General features: G+C 45.3%; 1 protein-coding gene and 1 long non-coding RNA gene across 4 annotated transcripts in view; one reads left to right on the top strand and one right to left on the bottom strand.

The window, feature by feature from the left end:
* Nucleotides 1-265: 265 nt before the first annotated feature.
* On the bottom strand, nucleotides 266-3,087 carry LOC144281118 (uncharacterized). Its single transcript, XR_013349570.1, has 2 exons — nucleotides 2,499-3,087; nucleotides 266-514 (listed from the first exon to the last, which is right to left on the bottom strand). It is a non-coding gene; the product is annotated as an uncharacterized LOC144281118 (long non-coding RNA).
* A 9,489-nt stretch (nucleotides 3,088-12,576) lies between these two features.
* Nucleotides 12,577-19,701, top strand: part of EFR3B (EFR3 homolog B) — a 95,397-nt gene continuing 88,272 nt past the window's right edge. For all 3 annotated transcript variants that reach the window (XM_077843891.1, XM_077843890.1, XM_077843889.1), the window contains exon 1: nucleotides 12,577-12,726. In XM_077843891.1, coding sequence (XP_077700017.1) covers nucleotides 12,642-12,726 — 85 coding nt within the window. In that variant the 5' untranslated portion in view covers nucleotides 12,577-12,641. The remainder of the gene's footprint in view (nucleotides 12,727-19,701) is intronic.

Below are 19,701 nucleotides of genomic sequence, written 5' to 3'. Positions count from 1 at the left end.
TTTTTTTTTTAAGATTTTATTTATTCTTGAGATCACAGAGAGAGAGAGAGAGAAAGAAAGAGAGAGAGAGAGAGGCAAAGACACAGGCAGAGGGAGAAGCAGGCTCTGTGCAGGTAGCCTCATGTGGGACTTGAATCAGGACTCCAGGATCACCCCTGGGCCAAAGGCGGCGCCAAACCACTGAGCCACCCGGACCGCCCTTCATTCTGAAGTTTGATGATATTCTACCATATTTATTATTATTATTACATCTATGGCATCTACATATTTGTTAAGCACATTTTTTAATGGCATATCTAAATCATCCATAAAGTTGTAGAACAAAAAGAGGCCAAGGGCAAAGTCCACAGAACTTTAGTAAAGTCTCTGCAAGTCAACATCAATGGACCAGCAGCATTCTTCATATGAAGTCATCTAGCCTAGAAATTTTCATCTCGTCCACAAGGATTCTAGACGACCACTTTTCAATAAAGATGCCTGCAAAAGCTGGGGTCTAAAGATGTTTGCCAAGGTACTATTTATAAAAGCAAAAAATAGAAAACAATCTTAATGTCCCATGAGAGGTAATTGATTGAATACATTTTTGCACATACTTCCAATGGACTATTCTTTGTCATTGCAAAAAAATAAAAATTTTGCAGATTCATTGTTTCCAAACTTATTTTTAGCCATTGATATTATAGAAATTTGCTGGGTTTGTTCCCTGGGTTTTATTCCCTCTCCTGATAATATTACTCTGACATTCCAGGGGGGAGACTTCCCTTTTCTACTGATGTATGTTTAGTGAAACTATCTAATAATGGACCTTTTGCTTCCCTAGCCAGAGAGTGTACCCTTGACCCAACCTAGGACAAGTAGGCTCCTCTCCCTCCCAGCACTTTAAAAACAAAAAGTTGAAACATGCATCACAGCAGTCATGCCTTCATCCAACTGGTTGATCCAACATTCCTGCTGCCAGGAACCCAGAGCTGCCCTGGCTCCAGCCCTTTCTGATTCCGATTTTTCACCTATGTCTTTGATTTGGTGAGATACCCATAACCTTATAATGAATTGCATTTTTGTTTAAGTTATCTAGTATTACTTTCTGTTGCTTGAACAGAAAGTATGGTAACAGAAGGAAGCTACAACTGTGGCAAGCATAGCATAATGTATAGAGTTGTGGAATCACTATATTGTACATCTGAAACTAATGTAACATGGTGTGTTGAGTATACTTCAATAACAAATAAATTTAAAGATTAATTTTTGAAACTCAGTCTAGAGCCCTTTAACATTTTGTTAAACCATTTTTAAAATTCTAGTATATAAAACAAACAAAAAATCCAGAGTGTCCGTGTTAATGGAAGATCTATTCACTTGGTTACCCCTTGCCCTGTACAATAAACAGATAAGTCTCTACAATAAAATAAAAGCCATCTTTCATTGATGTAATATCTTTTCTTCCCTCTCTGGTGATGTTACATGTAAAGGTTTCTCCTACTACCAGTATTGCCTCTAATTCCTGCAAGTCCTTTTTACTGTTTGTTTTGTATTTTGTTCTCTTTCATGTTAGATCTTTTTGTTAAGCATCTGAGTATCTTTTGCTTTCAGTTCCTATTTAAAAGCAACTCGCAAAAATATGATCAGAAATGTAAGTGGACAGGAGTCGTATCCAATTCTCCTGTTTTCAGCTCCACTTCTACATCTGGTTCTTACTGCCTTTGATTCCTGAGAATTCCTGGAGTTCGGTTATCCAAATTGCCTTGTTTTCATTGGCATCTTCTTTGTAGGCACTTGCTTTCTACTCTGTATGTGCTGCCAAATCAGTTCCATGCATCCACTTATTTTCCATCTTCCAAAGATGTGCTGTCCTCTATGATCCTTTTCTCTCTTCTCTTAGTCTCTTTTTCTTTGTGGATTCTTATATTTCTTATTCTTTTAATGTAACTTCAGTGGGGAGGAAGCATGGATAATAGAGTTCATTTCACTAGAAAATTCTATCTACTTTTCCATAATTACCATGGTTTCTTTTTATAGTAAAAGCAAATAATGGTATTTTTAACTTTTTAAAGACACAGTACCCATAACATTCTCATTTTCTACCAATAGTCAAAAACCAATTAATTAATGGGCTAATGGATTGATTGATTGGTTGATGATTGATTCAAAAAGAAAATAAAGATGGTTACTATGACTGGTCCTTAATAAATTCATATTGGCTCCAAGTGTTCATTTAATCATTTTCTAGGTATTCACAGCAAGCAACCCTGTTTAACCAAGTGATTGTATTAATTCTCAGCATTCAACACGAAGCTGGTAATTAGCAGAACCCACAGTTTTCCTTCCTACAAGGTCAATTCAATTTCAATTCCTCTCTAGTTTCTCATGAATTTTTAAGGCTTATTGATAGTTACTTTGCAATATTTTTCCCAAGACTTCTTAGCATCTTAGAAATTTACCTAGGTATGGAGATTTTCACTTGTTAAAATAATTAATTCTAATAAATTACTTTCACCTACCTTAGCTTTTGTCTATTTGCTGTTTGTTCTAATCGTTTCATTTTAAAGACCATTAGACTTTTTCAGGGATGGGTAGTGGAATGGGACCACCTAGCATCCACTCTTCTCATGTAAAGATCCAACATATATAGGAGACAAGGCTCCACCTCTCACTATGGAAACCAAGAAAAACAGCTCTCCTTGTTCTCCACCAAAGGTATTAGCATGTGGTCTGCAATCAGTGAAACAGATGCTACTGTACAGGACTTTGAATATTGTGAAGATAAGAAGGTAGGTGTTCTGTATTTACTGCGGTATTGGGTTTGAAAGAACATGCAGAGAATGGGGATCCTTTGTCAGAGACACCAAAAGTGGCAGCAGCAAGTAGCCAGTGGTGGTGGTGTCAGTGATGATGGCCTTATTTTGATGACATGATCTTGATGGTATTTGGATACCCAATCTCTCTTGGTTCCTGGCTGGATTTGGATTTTTGGCTTCCTTGTTGACTCTATACTATTCTAATGAATTCCTTTGCTGCTTAAGCTAGCCAGAGTTGGTTTATGTTATGTGGACGAACCTTGACTAGTAGGGAGAAACTGGTGCTGGGAGATGGTTGCCAGCAACAGAATCTTGGGGAAACGGGTGGAAGAGAGAATCCACCGCTTAGTTATTTAAGACCAAGGGCAGTAAATATCATTATCATGATAATCAATAGTAAATATCATGATATACAATGGTTGGAAAAAATTAAAAAGATAAATAATGCCCCTGATTTCTGTTTATTAGAACCAACTATTTGCTCCTGCCAAACTGCAAGAATGTTGAAAGGGATGAAAGGACTACAGAATGGTATAACTTCTTCTGTTGGATTGAATTTGCTTAGAAGAAAATAAGTCACAAGCTCAAATCCTTAAGTTCTCAGATTGTCATACAAATTGTCTAAGATTGCATGAAAAAGAAATTCGTTTCTTACAGCCACAGGACAGAGATAACTCAAAACTAAAGTCCCTGACTTGTTGAATTACAAATTCAGCTGAATTCACAGCCTCACTAGATCTCTTATATCAAAGTCCAGGGCATTGATTAGGAAAGTGGTGTACCTCAAGCACTAGAATGGCAATATATGCAAAAACCTGAGGAACTCAGAAGACCATGTTCCCCTAAACCTCACACTGAACCTCCTCCACCAGTCCAAACAAGATCTGCTCCAATATCTAATGAGTCTATTGTTGTTTTACATCAAGATGTATCTAAGGGAGTTAACTTGCAAAGAGAAACCAATTATCCTTCCCTACTCTACCCCCTTCACTCCTCATTATTTCCAAACATAACTAGAATTAGGTACCAGCATGCCCAGGGAGGCCAATTATAAAGTACAATCTAGGAGTTAATGATTAGAACCCACTGTGGTCAAGTACACACACACACACACACACACACACACACACACAAACTTTTGTTAATTTATATGAATACGGGGGAAAACACAAAGAGGAATAGATTTTTTTTTAAAGGAAGAAAACCAACATTTTGATTCGGGCTGAATGTATAGACATGGATATATTTTCTGGAAATTTGAACCTAACATACTAATTTGAGTAGTTGGAAGTGTTTCTACCTATTTTCTTGGTGGGTTGCCTAAATCCTAGTCACAGTAGAGAACAATGCTAAGTGAAGCTGAGATACAATGTGGTATAATATTGAGGAAGAGATTCAAAGATACCGAAAAGTATAAATATCAGAAGGCATTTTTCATATCCTCTATGTTCCCAAGGTGGCCCAGAAAATGCTCATGAAGGGAATCTTTGAGAGTGCTTTAGCAGCTATTCTAAGTAGGCCAGGAATGGCTGTGATATGCTACAACTGAAATGGACCCTCTCACATCCTCCCCTCCTTTATTTCAATTATTGTGAACAGATCCTGGCTCAGCAAAGACCAAATGGTGACACTTGATTGCTAGTGGTACAGGGACTTGATTTGCATTATGGGCAGCAAGGCTGGTATGATAAATCAGAAGCTTCAGGCCTCCAAGGATTCTTTTTATGCTAAAATGAATGATTAGCCACTAGGATCCCATTTGATTTAAAAATATTTTAGGGATGCCTGGGTGGCTCAGTGGCTGAGCATCCACCTTCTGCTCAGGTCATGATCCCAGGGTCCTGAGATTGAGTCCCACATCGGGTTCCCTGCAGAGATCCTGCTTCTCCCTCTGTCTATGTCTCTGTGTCTCTCTCAGTGTCTCTCATGAATAAGTAAAATCTTTAGAGAAACAAGCAAGCAAGCAAACAAACAAACCAAACATTTGAAAACCAAATGCCTGGTCTGCTGAAAAAAATACTTGGCTCAAGTCTTTACAAGAGAGTGGCAACCTCACATCAAATTGCTAGACCTAAGACTCCATGAATAAAGGGAAAGCCTGGGTTTTTTTTAAGGCACAACAGTGCAGAACCACCACAAGTTTATATTTCTTCCACCCTTTCCCAAAGTGGATTGTGGCCATAAAAAAAGGATCAGCTAGGGATTATTGGACAATGACTTGGATGTAACACTAATTCTTCAGAACACTTAATATTGCTACTGCCCACTGGTTGAAGTGAGGGTCTATTGGAGTCAGGTCATAAGTGGAATTTTGGCCAGAATCTACTTCACAGTGGACTCTAGAACCCTTGAATTCCCCATAGTTATTCCCTCTGTTCTTGAGTACAGAATTGGACTAGACTTTCTCAGAGATTGGCATAATCACAGAAATGAGCTCCTCACCTGTAATCCATTCTACTAAACAAGATGCTAATGAACATTTAGGTTGTTTCCATATCTTGGCTATTGTGAACAATGGTGCAATGAGGATGTGAGTGCAGATCTCTTCAAAATATTGATTTCATTTCCCTTGGATGTATATCTAGGAGTGGGATTGCTGAGTTATATGGTAGTTCTATTTTTAATTTGTTTAGTAACCTCCATGCTGTTTTCTACATTTGCTATACCAAATTACATTCCCACCAACAGTGCACAAGGGTTCTCTTTTCTCCACACACTCATAACACTTGTTATCTCTTATCTTTTTATAACTATCTGAAGTGGTATCTCATGGTTTTCATTTGTATTTCTCTGATGATTAGTGATGTTGAACATTTTTTTGAACATTTTTTCATATACCTGTTGACCATTCTTCTTTGGAGAAATGTCTATTCAGATCCTTTGCCCATTTTCAAATCAGGTTCTTCATTCTTTTGATGTTGAGTCGTATGAGTTCCTTATGTATTTTAGATATCAATCCCATTCCAGGAACATGGTTTGTAATTATTCTATCCCATTTTATAGGCTGCCTTTTCATTTTGTTCATTGTTTCCTTTGTTGTATAAAGTTCATAGTTTGCTATAGTCCATTTCTTTATTTTTTGCTTTGGTCACTTATGCTTTTGGTGTCATATCCAAAGAATTATTGCTAAGATCAATGCCAAAAAGCTTTTCAAGTATGCTTTTTTTCTAGGAGTTTTATAGTTTCTGGTCTTATGTTTAAGTCTTTAACCCATTTAGAGTCAACCTTTGTGTTTGGTATAAAATAAGTGTCTAACTTCATTCTTTTGCATGATATTCAGTTGTCCCAGGACTATTTGTGGAAGAGCTCAACCTTTCCCCTATGGTGTTGGCACCCTTGTTGAAAGTCATTTGACTATAGATGTAAGGGTTCATTTCTGGGCTCCCCATTTTATTCCATTGGTTTATATACCTGTCTTTATTCTGGTACCATATTATTTTGATTACTATCACTTTGTAATATAGCTTGAAATCAGGAAGTGTGTTGCCTCTAATTTATTCCACTTTCTCAGGATTGCTTTGACTATTCAGAGTCTTTGTGGCTCCATATTAATTTTAGGAATTTTTTCCTATTTCTGAGAAAAATGCTGTTGGAATTTTGATAGGAATTGTATTGAATCTGAAGATTGTTTTAGATACTATGGACATTTCAACAATATTAAATTTTCTAATCCATGAATACAGATGTCTTCCCATTCATGTCTGTCTTCCTTAACTCCTCTAAGCAACATTTTAGTTTTCAGAGTCCTGAGACTCTGTTTTGATCCCTCCTCTGATATGTCATTTTTCTGTCTTGACTTCTCTACTAGACTGTGAGTTTTCGGGATGGTGGGAGCATTCTTAGTTCTCTCCCCCCGTGATGTTTAATAGAATCTCTTGCTGCAGTATGCTCTCAATAAATGCATGTCCCATAAATCAGAGCACCACTGAGTCCAAACCTAACAGACACCAGATATTAATGGGTTCAAAATCAAACTGACTTTCTTTTTTTATGGTTTTATTTATTTGACAGAGAAAGAGTGCAAGAGCAGAGGGAGCACAAACAGGGGGAGTGGGAGAAGGAGAGGGAGAAGCAGGCTCCCTGCTGAGCAGAGAGCCAGCCGTAGGGCTCCATCCCAGAACCCAGGAATCATGACCTGAGCCAAAGGCAGATGCCTAACCGACTGAGCCATCCAGGTGCCCCATCAAACTGACTTTCTTTGTTATATGAGGGTTGATATATAGATGTGTGAGCTTCTCTATTACTTTCACCTGAGAATTGCTGACCATCCTGTCATGAGACTGAACTGAGCTGTCTTCCTGAGCCAGAAAAGTGAGAGCTAAGCTAGAGATTTAGAAGCTGAAAATGGGGCTGAGTATCAAAGAGGGGTCCTATGGCTAAGCAAAGTCCAGGGAGGGGGAAATGGTCATTGCCAGGGATTCCTCACTGCATGGCTGCCAAAGGCTGAGCATCTTTTGGAAGAAAAGAAGAGGTGCTTTCCAAAGCCAATACAAGGCTATGAGTTGACAAGGTTGGGGAGCCTGGGTTTGGCTCAGGAGAGCCAGGGTAACTTCTGTGGAGTGTTGGCATCCAGCCCATTGAAGCCCCAGTGTTCTTCCTCCACTGGAAACACTTTCCTGGTCTTAGAGTTCAGCATCTCACATGTCCGTTCCATATCCTTCCCTAGTGGTCAGGTTTTCCTCCGTCCTCCAATTTCATTTAAACCATACTTTCACCATGTTGGCCAGGCTCTCGGCAAACCTGTTCCTGCTGGCTGTGGTGTCATACAGGTCTCCTTAGCCAAGGTTTAGAAAGCCAGTTCTGACCTTCTGAGATGATCTGTCTGATCAGCTATTAGCTTCCCATGTCCTTTCTTCTAAGCCATGCCTATCAATGGATGAAAATGTCACCATGGGCCTTCAGGTCCTTCAGTGTGTCCCACTAGAAGCAAGAATCACACAGGTTGGAGATGGGAGGTGATGGGTGGAGAACAGGTGCCTCCTGATAGCTGGGAGCAAGGACAGAGTGAAAGGACAGAAGGGTCAGGGCAAAAGGCATGGTAATGCCTGAACTTTTTACTAGAAGCAAGAGGACATGGATTTGAACCTCCCTTGGGAATGGAGCCTCTTCTCCAGGGACCATGGGCAGCAGCAGCAGCAACTAATGAAGGGAAGCTGACTCTGCCCCAGAGGGTGAACACAAGGTAAACCAGAGATGGGGAAGAGGGTAGGAGAATTTGCTCAGTACCCTTAAACTCCGACATGTCAGCAATCAATACCTCAAACTTCACTCACTCTCTGGTAAAATCTGGTTTAGAGATGAAATCAGTCTGCAGCAGCCTTCTGCATGTACCCCAGATGCTCAGGCCCTGATCTCATGGCAGCAAGCAGCTCTGTCCCCCTGTGTCCCTCCAGGCAGCTTCCAGGAACCTAGCCAAGAGCACGTCCTACTGACCCGGCTCGTGAGCTGTTTTCCGTGTTGTGGAGATGCATTCTTCAGCCCTTAGATACCCACCCGCTCCTAGACTTGGGTATTGTTTTTATAGGCTGTTCTTTCCCTGCGGCTTCTGAGAAGTAGGTCAAGGTACCTGCTTCAAGGAAGAAGTGCCAGGAGTTCAAGTCACCAGGCCTGGAGTCAGGAATCATGACTTCTATTTCAGGTTTCACAGCTAATCAGCTACTTGACAATCTTAGGGGGACACTCTCCCCTTTGGTTCTCCCTGGACCCTTCTCTAGGCCTCATAATTTTTTTTCCTCTGAAGCTGTATCTCTGGAGCTGTCATCTTCTTGCCTTTTTCCCTCCCTCTGGAAGGCCTTTAAAGCCCTTGCCTGTTCAAGGCTGGTGCCCAGAGCAAGAGCTGCTGTAGCTTTGTGGCTGATGGGGTGATTAGAGGCTCCTAAGCAGACCAGTGGAGCTGGTGTGGCTGTGTGAGGCTGGAGCATCACAAGTCAGACTCCTGGACTGAAGGATGGACCTGGTGCTGTGCTGGGGCCCAGGATGCAAATGATGGTCCTGGTTTTTGTGCTATGGTTGTGGACTGCCTCCCACTTCTAAGCCCCCCTTTCTCTGAAATCCAGGGAAATTTGACCTTTGGTCCATATGGAAACTCTGGAAATTGTGGTGCTTGCTCATGTCACCGAGGATCACTGAACTGTTGCAGCTAAGCACCTTGCTCAGAGCGATTGTGTTAATTGGGTGCACGCTCGCTAAAGAAGAATAACTTTTCCTTAGGTTAGTTCCTCCAGCCTGACTGAGGAACAGCTAATACCACAGGGGTCTGCTGCTGATGGCCTAGGAGGGTGGAAATTAGAGCACCTGCTTTGGTCTGGATAGCTTGAGACCCCTCTCTGCTCTCTCCTCCAAACTCAGGTAATGGGGGAATGAAATACAGATGAGGAAGGGGAGTGAAAGCAAGTAAAAGAGCAGGAAGGGAGCATGGCCTTTGCACTGTTAAAACTACTCAGTTTAAAATGCGATTGTTCTCCAGTTAGAATGGCTAAAATTAACAAGTCAGGAAATGACAGATGTTGGCGAGGATGCAGAGAAAGGGGGACCCTCACACACTGTTGATGGGAATGCAAGCTGGTTGCAGCCGCTCTGGAAAACAGTATGGAGGTTCCTCAAAAAGTGGAAAATAGAGCTACGTTATGAGCCAGAAATTGCATTACTGTGTATTAACTCCAAAGATACAAATGTAGTGATCGAAAGGGCACCTGCACCCCAATGATTATAGCAGCAATATCCACAATAGCCAAACTATGGCTCAGATGTCCATTGACAAATGAATGGATAAAGAAGATGTGGTGTGTGTATATATATTAAGTGAGAGATAAGTCAATCAGAGAAAGAATTATATGATCTCACTCATATGTGGAATTTAAGAAATAAAACAGGATCATAGGGGAAGAGAGGAAATAAAACAAGATGAAATCAAAGAGGGAGACAAACCACAAGAGACTCTTAATTATAGGAAACAAACAGTGTTGCTGGAGGGGAGGGAGAGAAGGGGAGGGGGTAACTAGGTGATGGATGTTAAGGAGGGCACGTGATGTAATGAGCACAGGGTATTATATCAGAATGATAAATCACTGACCTCAGCCTCTGAAACCGATAATACATTATATGTTTATTAATTGAATTTAAATAAAATTTTGTTCTGTGTACATCAGTGTGGACTGCAAGGCATCAGAGTGTGGTGGGAAGAAAATGAGTCCTGGGCAGAGTGTTCTGGGCTTGAATCCCTGCTTGATATTTACTAGAGTTATTGCATCTTTCTGGAACTCAGTTTCCCAGATGCAAAATGGGAATAATACTATTGACCTTGCAAAGTTGCTGAGAGTGTTGCAGAGATAACCTGTGCAAAGTATTTGACCCAGAACCCAATGCATAGTGCATACACAGTAAATGTTATTTCTTCTCCACTTTCCTTTCTGCCATACTCATCACCATGTTTTGGGTTTCTGCAGATACAGAAAAGAACCTAGCTGCGAAAGAAATCGCAATTCTGACCTTTCCTCTTTACCACAATTCACCTAAATTGCTGATAGCTACTTGATGTCTTTTCATGGGCATACTATCCTGGATATTAGGACCCTTGGGTTCTGCCCTTATGTTTAAACTGTGAGCCAGGGGCACCTGCAGTTGGTTAAGCACCTGACTCTTGATTTTGGCTCAGATCATGATCTCAGGGTCCTGAGATGGAGTCCCACATCAGTCTCCATGCTCAATGCAGAGTCTGCTTGTCCCTCTCCCTCTTCCTCCTCTTCCCCCTACGTAGTCACTTGTGCTCTCTCTCTCTCTTTCTCTCAAATAAATAAAATCTTAAAAACAAAAACAAAATCTGTGAGCCAAAAGACTGTGCCCCCCCCCCAACTTCCTCACATGGAAATAACACCTGCCAGACATTTCACTCCATGAAGTGAAGACAGTGCATTTGCCATTATGCTGCAGGCACCGGTGTTTAATGAGTATATTTTGTGTTGAACAGAACTGTGGGCTGGGAGTATCTCCAGGTGTCCAGACTGAGCTTGACTCCAAATTCTCCCTTCTGCCCTGGTTCAGGTGTGACTCTCAGCAGATTTCAAAGCCACTTGACCTCCCAAAACTGGAAAATAGAGACAGAGCATCTTTGTAAGTCATCTAAGGGTCTAGACTAAATATGAGACCTGAGAACCCTCCCAGGGGGGAATGGGGGGCAAAAATGCTCCAGGGCTCATGTGTGCTGCTAAGAGAGGTAAAGATTTAAAGGAACGGGAACAAAATCTGGAAACAGCAAGGGAGTAGGAGGAGGTGGTAAGGCCAGAGAGAAATAGGAAACGTGAGTTTGGGATACAAAGAGAGAGCACTGATCCAAGAGTCCAGCAACCAGGATTCTCTCTTCAGTTCTGTTCCCTGCCTTGGGTAAAGAAGGGAAAAAAATAACTGTGTGAGTGCCCACTGTGTACTTTCATGTAGGTTTTTTTTGTTTGTTTAAGATTTTACTTACTTATTCATGAGAAACACAGAGAGAAACAGAGACAGGGACAGAGGGAGAAGCAGGCTCCCTGCAGGGAGTTCCATGTGGGACTTGATCCATCGCAGGACCCTGGGATCACGCTCTGGGCCAAAGGCAGATACTCACCACTGAGCCACCCAGGTGCCCCTCATGAGGTTTTATATAAACTTCCCTATAGTCTGCAGGAAGCTGAGGTTCAGAGAGGGTAGGAGACTGGCCTGCAGAAACACAGCTCAGTATCTAGGAAGAAGAACACAAATTAACCGCTTCAGTTTCCTCTTCTGTAAAATGGGAGTCATCACAATCTTTAAGGTTGTTAGCTCCCTCACTCCTCCTTGTTAGGGACAAAACCCCTCAGCCACGGGGCAGGAGGAGAAACTGAGGCGCTGAAGGGGAGGCCAGGTGAATAAATGCGTGAGACAGAGGAGGCTGGATGGAGAAGCCTTAGGGAAGCCCTGGGCTGGGCCAGAAGATGTTAATCAGGGTGCGGGGCTTGAGCCTTCAGCCTCCAGTCTGTCTCTCCTGTAGTCACAGAGGGTGAAGTCGGCCTGGGACACAGGGAGAGAGGATCCTGGGCTCGAAGCGTGTGAATTACACGTATGATCGGAGAGGGGAGAAGCAAGCCGGCTTCCTGCAGCACTTAGGGGGTGGAGTGCGGTGTTTCCCGCGGGTCTGGCCCAGGAAGGACGCCCTTCGGCAGCAAGCACCTGGCCGGAGACTGGCTGGGAAGGCTCCAGGGCGGTTCTTAATTAGGGAATGCGGCTTCGCTAGGGAAGCCAAGCAAGGGAGGGGAGTTGTTCCTCAGCTCCTCTTCCTTGCGTCCCTTGGCTCTGCCTACGCATCCCGGACAGACGGCGGGGAGGGGTACACCTGCAGCCTCGGAAGCCCGGGCTGGCCCTCGGGGCCCACGGGTTCGAGGCGAGGCCAGCGGTCAGCCTGCGCATTCCGAGAGGGGCAGGGGGTTAGGGTGGGCGGCTCCCCCGAGGAACGCCGCGGCTGGAAAACGCGCCGCCCAGGGCCTGGGAGCCCCAGCCTGGGGAGGACGCGGCTGGGGGGGGCGGGGGGTCGGGGGTTCCGGGGAGGCCGGCGGGGCGGGGCGGGGCGGGGCGCGGCGGGGCGGGCGGAGGGCGGGAACTTGGCTGGGGCGGGGCGGGGCGGGGCGGCCGGGCCGGGGGCGGGACCCCCGTGAGCACAGCCTCCTCCCCTCCCGGCGCGGCCCTGCCCGCGACCCCAGCGGAGGCCGGTCGCGCTCCGCCCGGCGGCTGGATGGGCGCGCGGCTCCCGGCTCCGGCCCTCCCGCGTCCCGCCCTCGCTCCAGCCCCCGCCCCGCCCCGGCCGCCGCCGGCCGCCGCCATCCGCCGCCCAGGCTGTGAATGAAAGGCAGGCGCCGCCGGGGCTGGCTGCAGGCGACGCGGCGACGCGGCCTCCCGGGAGGCGCTCGCCCCGCAGAGATGTACGGTAAGGCGGCCTCTGCCCCCGCCTCCAAACTTGCGGGGCGCGGGCCGTTGTCCCCCGCGGGGCCGGCGGGGCCGGGCGGCACAGCCTCGGTGCCCGGCTGGGTTCCTGCTGTCGCTCCGAGCGCGCGCGGCTGCGCTCAGAGGACAAAGATGCTCCAGGCCGGGGACCCGCGGGTCCTCGGAGGTCCTGCGCGCCGGGCACTTGCGGCTGCGGGCGGGTGGGCGGTGGGCGTCCGCGGGGCGGGGGCGGGGCGGGGGCGTCCCGAGCGGCCGCGCTCCGGGGCGAGCGGGTCTCCTCTTGGACCCTTGGAGCCCGGCCGGCAGGGAGCGTTGGCGGGGGTGATCGTGTGACAGCAATTGCGGAATTAACAAAAGCGGGTTGTGCCGGGGAGTTTTCTGCGGGAAGCCGGGAGAGCTCGCCGGGCTCCGAGGATGCGGGGGGCGGCGCCGGCGCGGGGGGCTGGGGCCTCGCCGGGACTGGGAGCCTCGTGTCGCCGCCCCTGGATGGACGCGGCCTCTGTCCGCCCCTGCGGCCCGTGGGTCCCAGGTTCCCCAACTTCCAGATTTGCCCTCCGCAGTGATGGAGGGAGGAGACGCTGCTGAGGGTACAGCGCAGCTCTGGGGAGCCAGCCACCTCCTGGCTGCCCGCCCACCTACCTCTCTTCCCCCCTTCCCCAGCCATCTCCTCAACTGATGTGCAACAGTTAGCCAGACCCTCCTGATGAGCAGTTCTGCTTTAAAAATTTGCCAGGCATTTCTCAGGTTTGGAGGCAGCATGGGTGAAGAAAAGAGAGCGCTTTGGGTCTCACGCTGCATCTCTAGTGGATGGAGCCCTGGAGACCCAGACCGGTCTAGAAAATCAACTGCCTTACAGAGCCTCCAGATGCTCTGACCTGGTGTGTGTGTGTGAAAGAGAGAGACAGAGGGAGAGAGAGAGACCTGATCCTGATGGACATAAGTCCATCAGAACCCAGGTCCCAGGTTCTGACAGCTATTTAGGACCAAAGAACTGGAACTGTGCTCACCTCCCATCCCCACTGCCAGGTAGGGACTCAGGTGACAGCTGAGAGGTGAGTGTTGGGAGAAGAGCGAGTTCCCGATTTAACCCACCACTGAGGCCCGCTCAGCTGCCTCACTCTGCACACAGACTGTGAGTCACAAAGTTTGGTGGAGGCAGAGGAAGCTGAGCATGGTACAAAGGCTTCGCAATCGGCGGGCCTCTCTGTTGAGAGAGAGAGAGAAATTCAGCCTTTTCCTCCGCATCCTCCCCCCATCCCATTGGTCACATATCTGCATTTCTGAACCAGGCTGAGACATCAGCAGATCCCCTCAGCAAGTACTCTTTCTCTTGGATGCACCAAAGGGAGGGGTGGTTGACCTTTTGAGTGTGTTCTGCTGGCCAGTGGGGACTCTGCAGGAAGGTAACAAGGCAGTTGCTTTATAAGCTGGGAGGTTGTGAGGTTCCCAGGAGAAAGCTGTATTTTCTTTCTTTCTGTTTTACCCCCTATTCTTTTCTGCAGAGTATGCAGCCCAAAGCAGCAGATCACTTGACAAGAGCATGTGACTGCAGGGCACCTGCAGTGGGGAGGGAGTAAGAACCAGGCCCATCAGGGTGAGGAAGAATTAGGAACCTGAGTTCTGCTGGGCCACCTCATTGCATTTAGTGTGAGACAGTTTGATAATTGATCCCAGATATCTGGACATTGAGGGGATCCCAATCTGCCTCCGTTGTATGAAGCAGATCAAGGAAGAGTTGGTTGGTACAGAAAGGTAAAGTGGGAAGCCAACGTTGCTGGGTGTTATTTTTGGATACACCACAGCTTTTTCATTTCTCTGTTATGTTTTTATTCCTCCAGATGCAAAGAGAGATGGTAGTTACTCCTAAATCATTCATAGAGAGATTATAAAGAAGGAATCCTCTGGGCAGTTGCCTGCAGCAAAGGAAAGTTGTCCCAGTGCTGGTTGGGAGATTATTACTGAGTCTTGCTTAGTGCAAAGCCTTGTCTTAGGAGATTGTAAAAGGGAGCCTGCTCTCCAAGGGGAGGGCTCAGTGGCCTGGATCTCAGTGTTTTCTTAAAATTTGTGAAAGAAAGGGTCCATGTGAATACTCATAATCATTCCCTCTCCAGCCGTCAAGAGAGAAATGAAAAAGGAAGTGGGTAGAGAGGTTGGGAAGGCACAGTCTTCTTATGTTTGGTTCTTGCTTTACCATATTTTCCAAGTGATTTGCCCAAGGTGACATAGGTGGAACCAGGGAAAATGAAAAAAGGCTTCCTAGCTCAGCGCCCCTTTCCCCTGAATGCCTTGAATAAATGCTCATTAGGAAAATGCCACTCAGGATTTTAGTGACTAATGGGCAGCGGGGGCCCCATGGATAGCCAAAAGTCACCTAAGCTTTAGGTAAAGGTGTCCCTTGACCACGTACCTTGGTGACTTGATCCACTATGAATTTGTCAATCTCCTTCCTTCTCTTCTGTCTGTGGGAGAATAAGAGCCCCTTGTCTTGGCTAGAGGACACAGTGCTATTCGAGACAGAATCTTAGAACTGAGGTCCGCCCACTCAATCCAAAAGCCAGCTCATGGTTTTGGGACCACAAATAAGTGGGGTCATCCCTCGGAACTACATCTCGGTATGAACTGATGGAGTGAGTGTCCATCTATGCCTCCTGGGTCTGTGGGTGAGCCTTAAAGCTGGGTAGTGGGTGTGACAGTACATTAAGAGGTTCTGCACTCACAAGACAGGTCGCTCAAAAGCCTGGTCCCTTCAGATTCTCTTGGGCCTCTACCCTTCTCTTTTCCTCTCTGCCAGTTCCTGGACGACTGTTTGCCATCACCTCCCACTCCAGCATAACCATGCTGATCACCTTCTTTCACTGGCCACTCAAGCCCCTGAACTGCTTCTGCTTCCCCTTTGCCAAACTCACCCCACCTACCTCCTTACTTCCTAAACCCCAGTCACTTTCTGGAAATGGCTCTCCAAAGGGATGCAGTGACTTCCCAGATTCTTGTTTAGACTGATAAACACAGGTTGATAAGGGAGCTAGAAAAATAAAAACATTTGGTACTGGGGTAGAAAGAGGGTAGGCAAATTTTCTGAAAAGAGAAGAATTCCCCTTAATGTTTCTTTGTTTAGAATTGTCTAACTAATTTTCCCTATCCCTCTCTCCTGGGATGGAGCCACAGCAGTCCTGCCTGGGAGTGTCCCACTTACCCACTGAGGTGAAGCAGAGCTCTCCAAGAAACGCTACCCTTCAGGATGAGGGCAGTGGGCCATGGAAAGCCACTGGACAGGATTTTCCCAGAACCACAGTCCACAGAGCCTGATCCCACTAGAACAGAAGCTGCTCTCACAAATCCCTCTTTTTTTTTTTTTTTTTTAAAGATTTTATTTATTTATTCATGAGAGACACAGAGAGAGGCAGAGAAACAGGCAGAGGGAGAAGCAGGCTCCATGCAGGGAGCCCGATGTGGGACCCAATCCCAGGACACTGGGATCACAGCCTGAGCCAAAGGTGATGCTCAACCACTAAGCCACCCAGGCATCCCTCACAAATTCCTCTTTAACTCTAGATCCTGTCTCATCCTCAACACCCGCCTGTCTTCATGCTTTGTGATTGAGAATCCTGACTATAGGCCAGTGAGCCATGGCGCACAGCCTTCTCTAAAGGTGTCTTCCGGAGCACGCATGTGTGCCACCTGTGTGGTTGGTGTGGAGAAGCTGCAGGGTGGAGCTGACTCCCTCTGAGGTGCAAGGCTCACTGTCGCAGAAAGCTCTATAGCTCCTGCTGCTCCTCCTCATCACAGGCAACTCCCACGACACACACACACACACACACACACACACACATACACGCTGCAGTCTCCTCCCCCAAATATTGAGGCTCCTGCAGCCCTATGGTGTGGTGTTTGGCTTGGGCCAGGAGCTGTGTGCCCTGCCTCCTCTTAGCCCACCCCACCCCACCTCAATTCTCTTGGTCCCCTCGAGCAGGGTGAGATCTCCTTGCAGCTCACAGTTCAGTTAATCCAAGTGCAATTTTCTTTTTGCACATGTATAAAAGTAGAAAGTTAATACTGCCTTACAGAAAGTCTAGAAGAAAGAGGAGGGAAAAAACTGTCCACAGTCCTACTCACTAAAACCAATGTTTTAAAAAATATTATTATAGAAATGACCACTAGGATTTGGTATTCACCTTCTGCCCTTACCTTGCAATTCCTTGCCTCATCCTGGCTGGGTTACCCTGAGTGTGAGGGTGAGGGAGCACTGAGGGGCCCGTACCCTGGGTCTGAACCCTGACTCTGTCCTTCAGGTAACCTTGGACCTGAGCCTTTCTGAACCTGTTTCCTGGCCCTGCAAAGATGACAACACCCGCCCACCTCACTGCAGAGATTAATCAGGATGAGAGGGCTGCTCCCATTTCCTCCTTCCCTTTCCTCAACTCTCTCCTCTCTGTTTCTTAATAAAAAAGCCAGGGGGAAATGAAAATGTATGTCCCAAAAGCTTGATCATTGCTTGTGAGACTGTTCCTTATATTTAAAAAAAAAAAAAAAAAAAAAGGAAAATCTAATATGAAAAGCTTTTTTTTTTTTTTTTTCCTGGTAGTCATCCAATCCTTCTAGAAAATCTGGAAAACACAGTAAACTGTAAGAAGTATAATCACTTTTACTGTTATGGTATCTTTCCGTTACGCATTTATGTGGTTGGAATTATTTTACATCATTTTGTATTTTTTTTTCTACTTTAACATTACAATATAAGCATTCCTGCCTGCCCCTGCCCCTGGTTCATGGCTGCCATTTTTAATGGCTATGTAACAATCCACTGAGTGGAAGTATAATTTCCTTTTTGCACATTTAGGTTGTACATACAGTATTATGACCCTGGGAAGAGTACCAAAGCTTTCTCTGAATTTTAGACTATCTAGGCTATAGCCCTCCAAATGGGCTGATCAAGGTATATAAACATTTAAAATATTTGTTACATATTGTCAAGTTATTTTGTTTGTATCAATTGTAATCCCACTAGCAGTCCTGAGAGTACCTGTCCCCCTGTACTCTCAAAAGCATTAAATATTGAAATTTCCCCCCAACCTTTGCTAATTTGATAGAAAAGTTGTATCATTTTAACTTGTATTCTTTATTTCTAGCAGTTAAGCAGTTAGTGTGTATTTTTGCCATTTGCATTTTAGTGAATTTTCATACAAGTGAGTCCTTTATTTATTGAGGATATTAACTACTTGTCTGCTATCTGCTTTATGCTCTGTGTTTTGAAGATGCACACTGTCAAGTATTTCTGGAGTGTCAGCTACATATGATACTCCATAGGGCATCAAGGGGGATTAAAAAAAAAAAAAACTTAGAGAAGCCCTTTCTGTCAAGAAGATTACAATTTCAGTAAGTAACCAAGTTGTTAAACATGTAAGACTGTAAATGATACAAAGGTAGATTCAGTAAAGTTGCAGTGTTGCAGGATCCAGGAGTTATTAATTAGGATGTTCAGCCAGCAGTATCTTGAGGTATAAAATATAAGAGACCACTGCGAGGTGAAACTATTTGGGAGGACTTTCAAGGGGGTCTGAGGACTAAATGGAGAAGGGGGTGAGGGTGTTCCCGGTGGAGGCACCAGTGTGAGAAGGTGCATGGAGGTGGGGAAAGAGAAGACCTGTCCAGAGAGAATTAGGGGCAGGTGCTACCTGGGTTAGGACAGAGATCAGGTTGGGGAACAACTTGGTGGAGGAGATTTTTGTCAAAATAAGGGTTTTTCACTTAACTCTATGAACGTTAGGAGCCATTGAAGATTTTAAACTGCCAAAAGGTTGATTTGCACAATTGATCTTCTAGAGAAATGAAGCTGGGGGCACTCTACAGAATGGAATGGGGGGGCGGGATAAAGTGAAAATGAAGGAAAGTAGAGAGAGTTGTTGCAGGCACAGGCAGTAACCAGAGTGGGAAAGCTTTGGCCCCCTTAGAATGGTGCATTTTCAGTGGGAAATGTTTGTCCCTTAAAAAAAAGCAGTAGGACTCGGGATGGGGGTGGGGTGGGGAAGGGAAGGGAATTGAAACTTAAAAAAAAATTTTCCATGCTACATCAATGTGAGTTATACAAACATGTACAGAAAATAGTTTATTTTCTCTCTCAAAAAAATTTTTTAACAAGAAAAAATATTTCAAAATAGGTGCTAAATTACTTAGGGCTATAAAGATATTATACTCTAACTTGTTCTAAAGATGATTGAGAGCCTATACTTTATACATACACATACACATGTTCACATACCTGCAATATAATAAAGAGATCAAAGCAGGGAAAATTCAAGAATTATACAGAAAAAAAATAAAGCCAAGAATAAAGTTGTTTTGGTGGGGAGTGCATAGCAGCAGGTCCTGTTGCAAACTGAGTTTTGAGTTTTCTACAGGAAATTCAGTTTTGGGCTTCCGTAGGCCAAAAAAGAGGGGAAAAGTCATTTGCAAGACTCATAGCATCTGTAGATATGTGTTTTTTTCCCAGTTGCCTTAGCCCAAAACAGCTTTCTGAGATGCTAAGATCTGGGAGAAAAATCCTGCCTGAGTTCCACCAAAAAGACGAGATATTTCATAAATATTGGTCTAAATTAGATTTTTCTTTTGCAAATGTAGTTCCCTTAATGTGCTCCCTGCCAGTTTGGAGAGTATTAAGACCTGTCCAAATACAAATTTGTGGGTTCTGATTCCTTACCTTGAAATTGCTCCTGGCTCTGTTCTCAGCTTCCTTCCTGGTTTGCAGTAAACCAAGACTCACTGAGGCTCTTGAACCACTTTACGGCCGCGGATGTGATTTCTCCTTCCACAGATAGGTGTGAGTCTTCAGAGAGTTTGCTCCCTAGAGAAGCCATTCCTGCCTTTGCAGTGAGGGAGACTGCCTGGTTCCTCTCGTCCATGTGCCTTAGTTTCCTGCCTTGCACAGCTGTTTATCACAATCCAGTATTTCTCCTGTATGTTC

Source organism: Canis aureus, chromosome 12 (genome assembly GCF_053574225.1).
Source record: "Canis aureus isolate CA01 chromosome 12, VMU_Caureus_v.1.0, whole genome shotgun sequence".
NCBI classification, from domain to species: Eukaryota; Metazoa; Chordata; class Mammalia; order Carnivora; family Canidae; genus Canis; species Canis aureus.
Note: the sequence above shows the minus strand (reverse complement) of the source record. Positions and strands in the feature narration are given on the sequence as shown.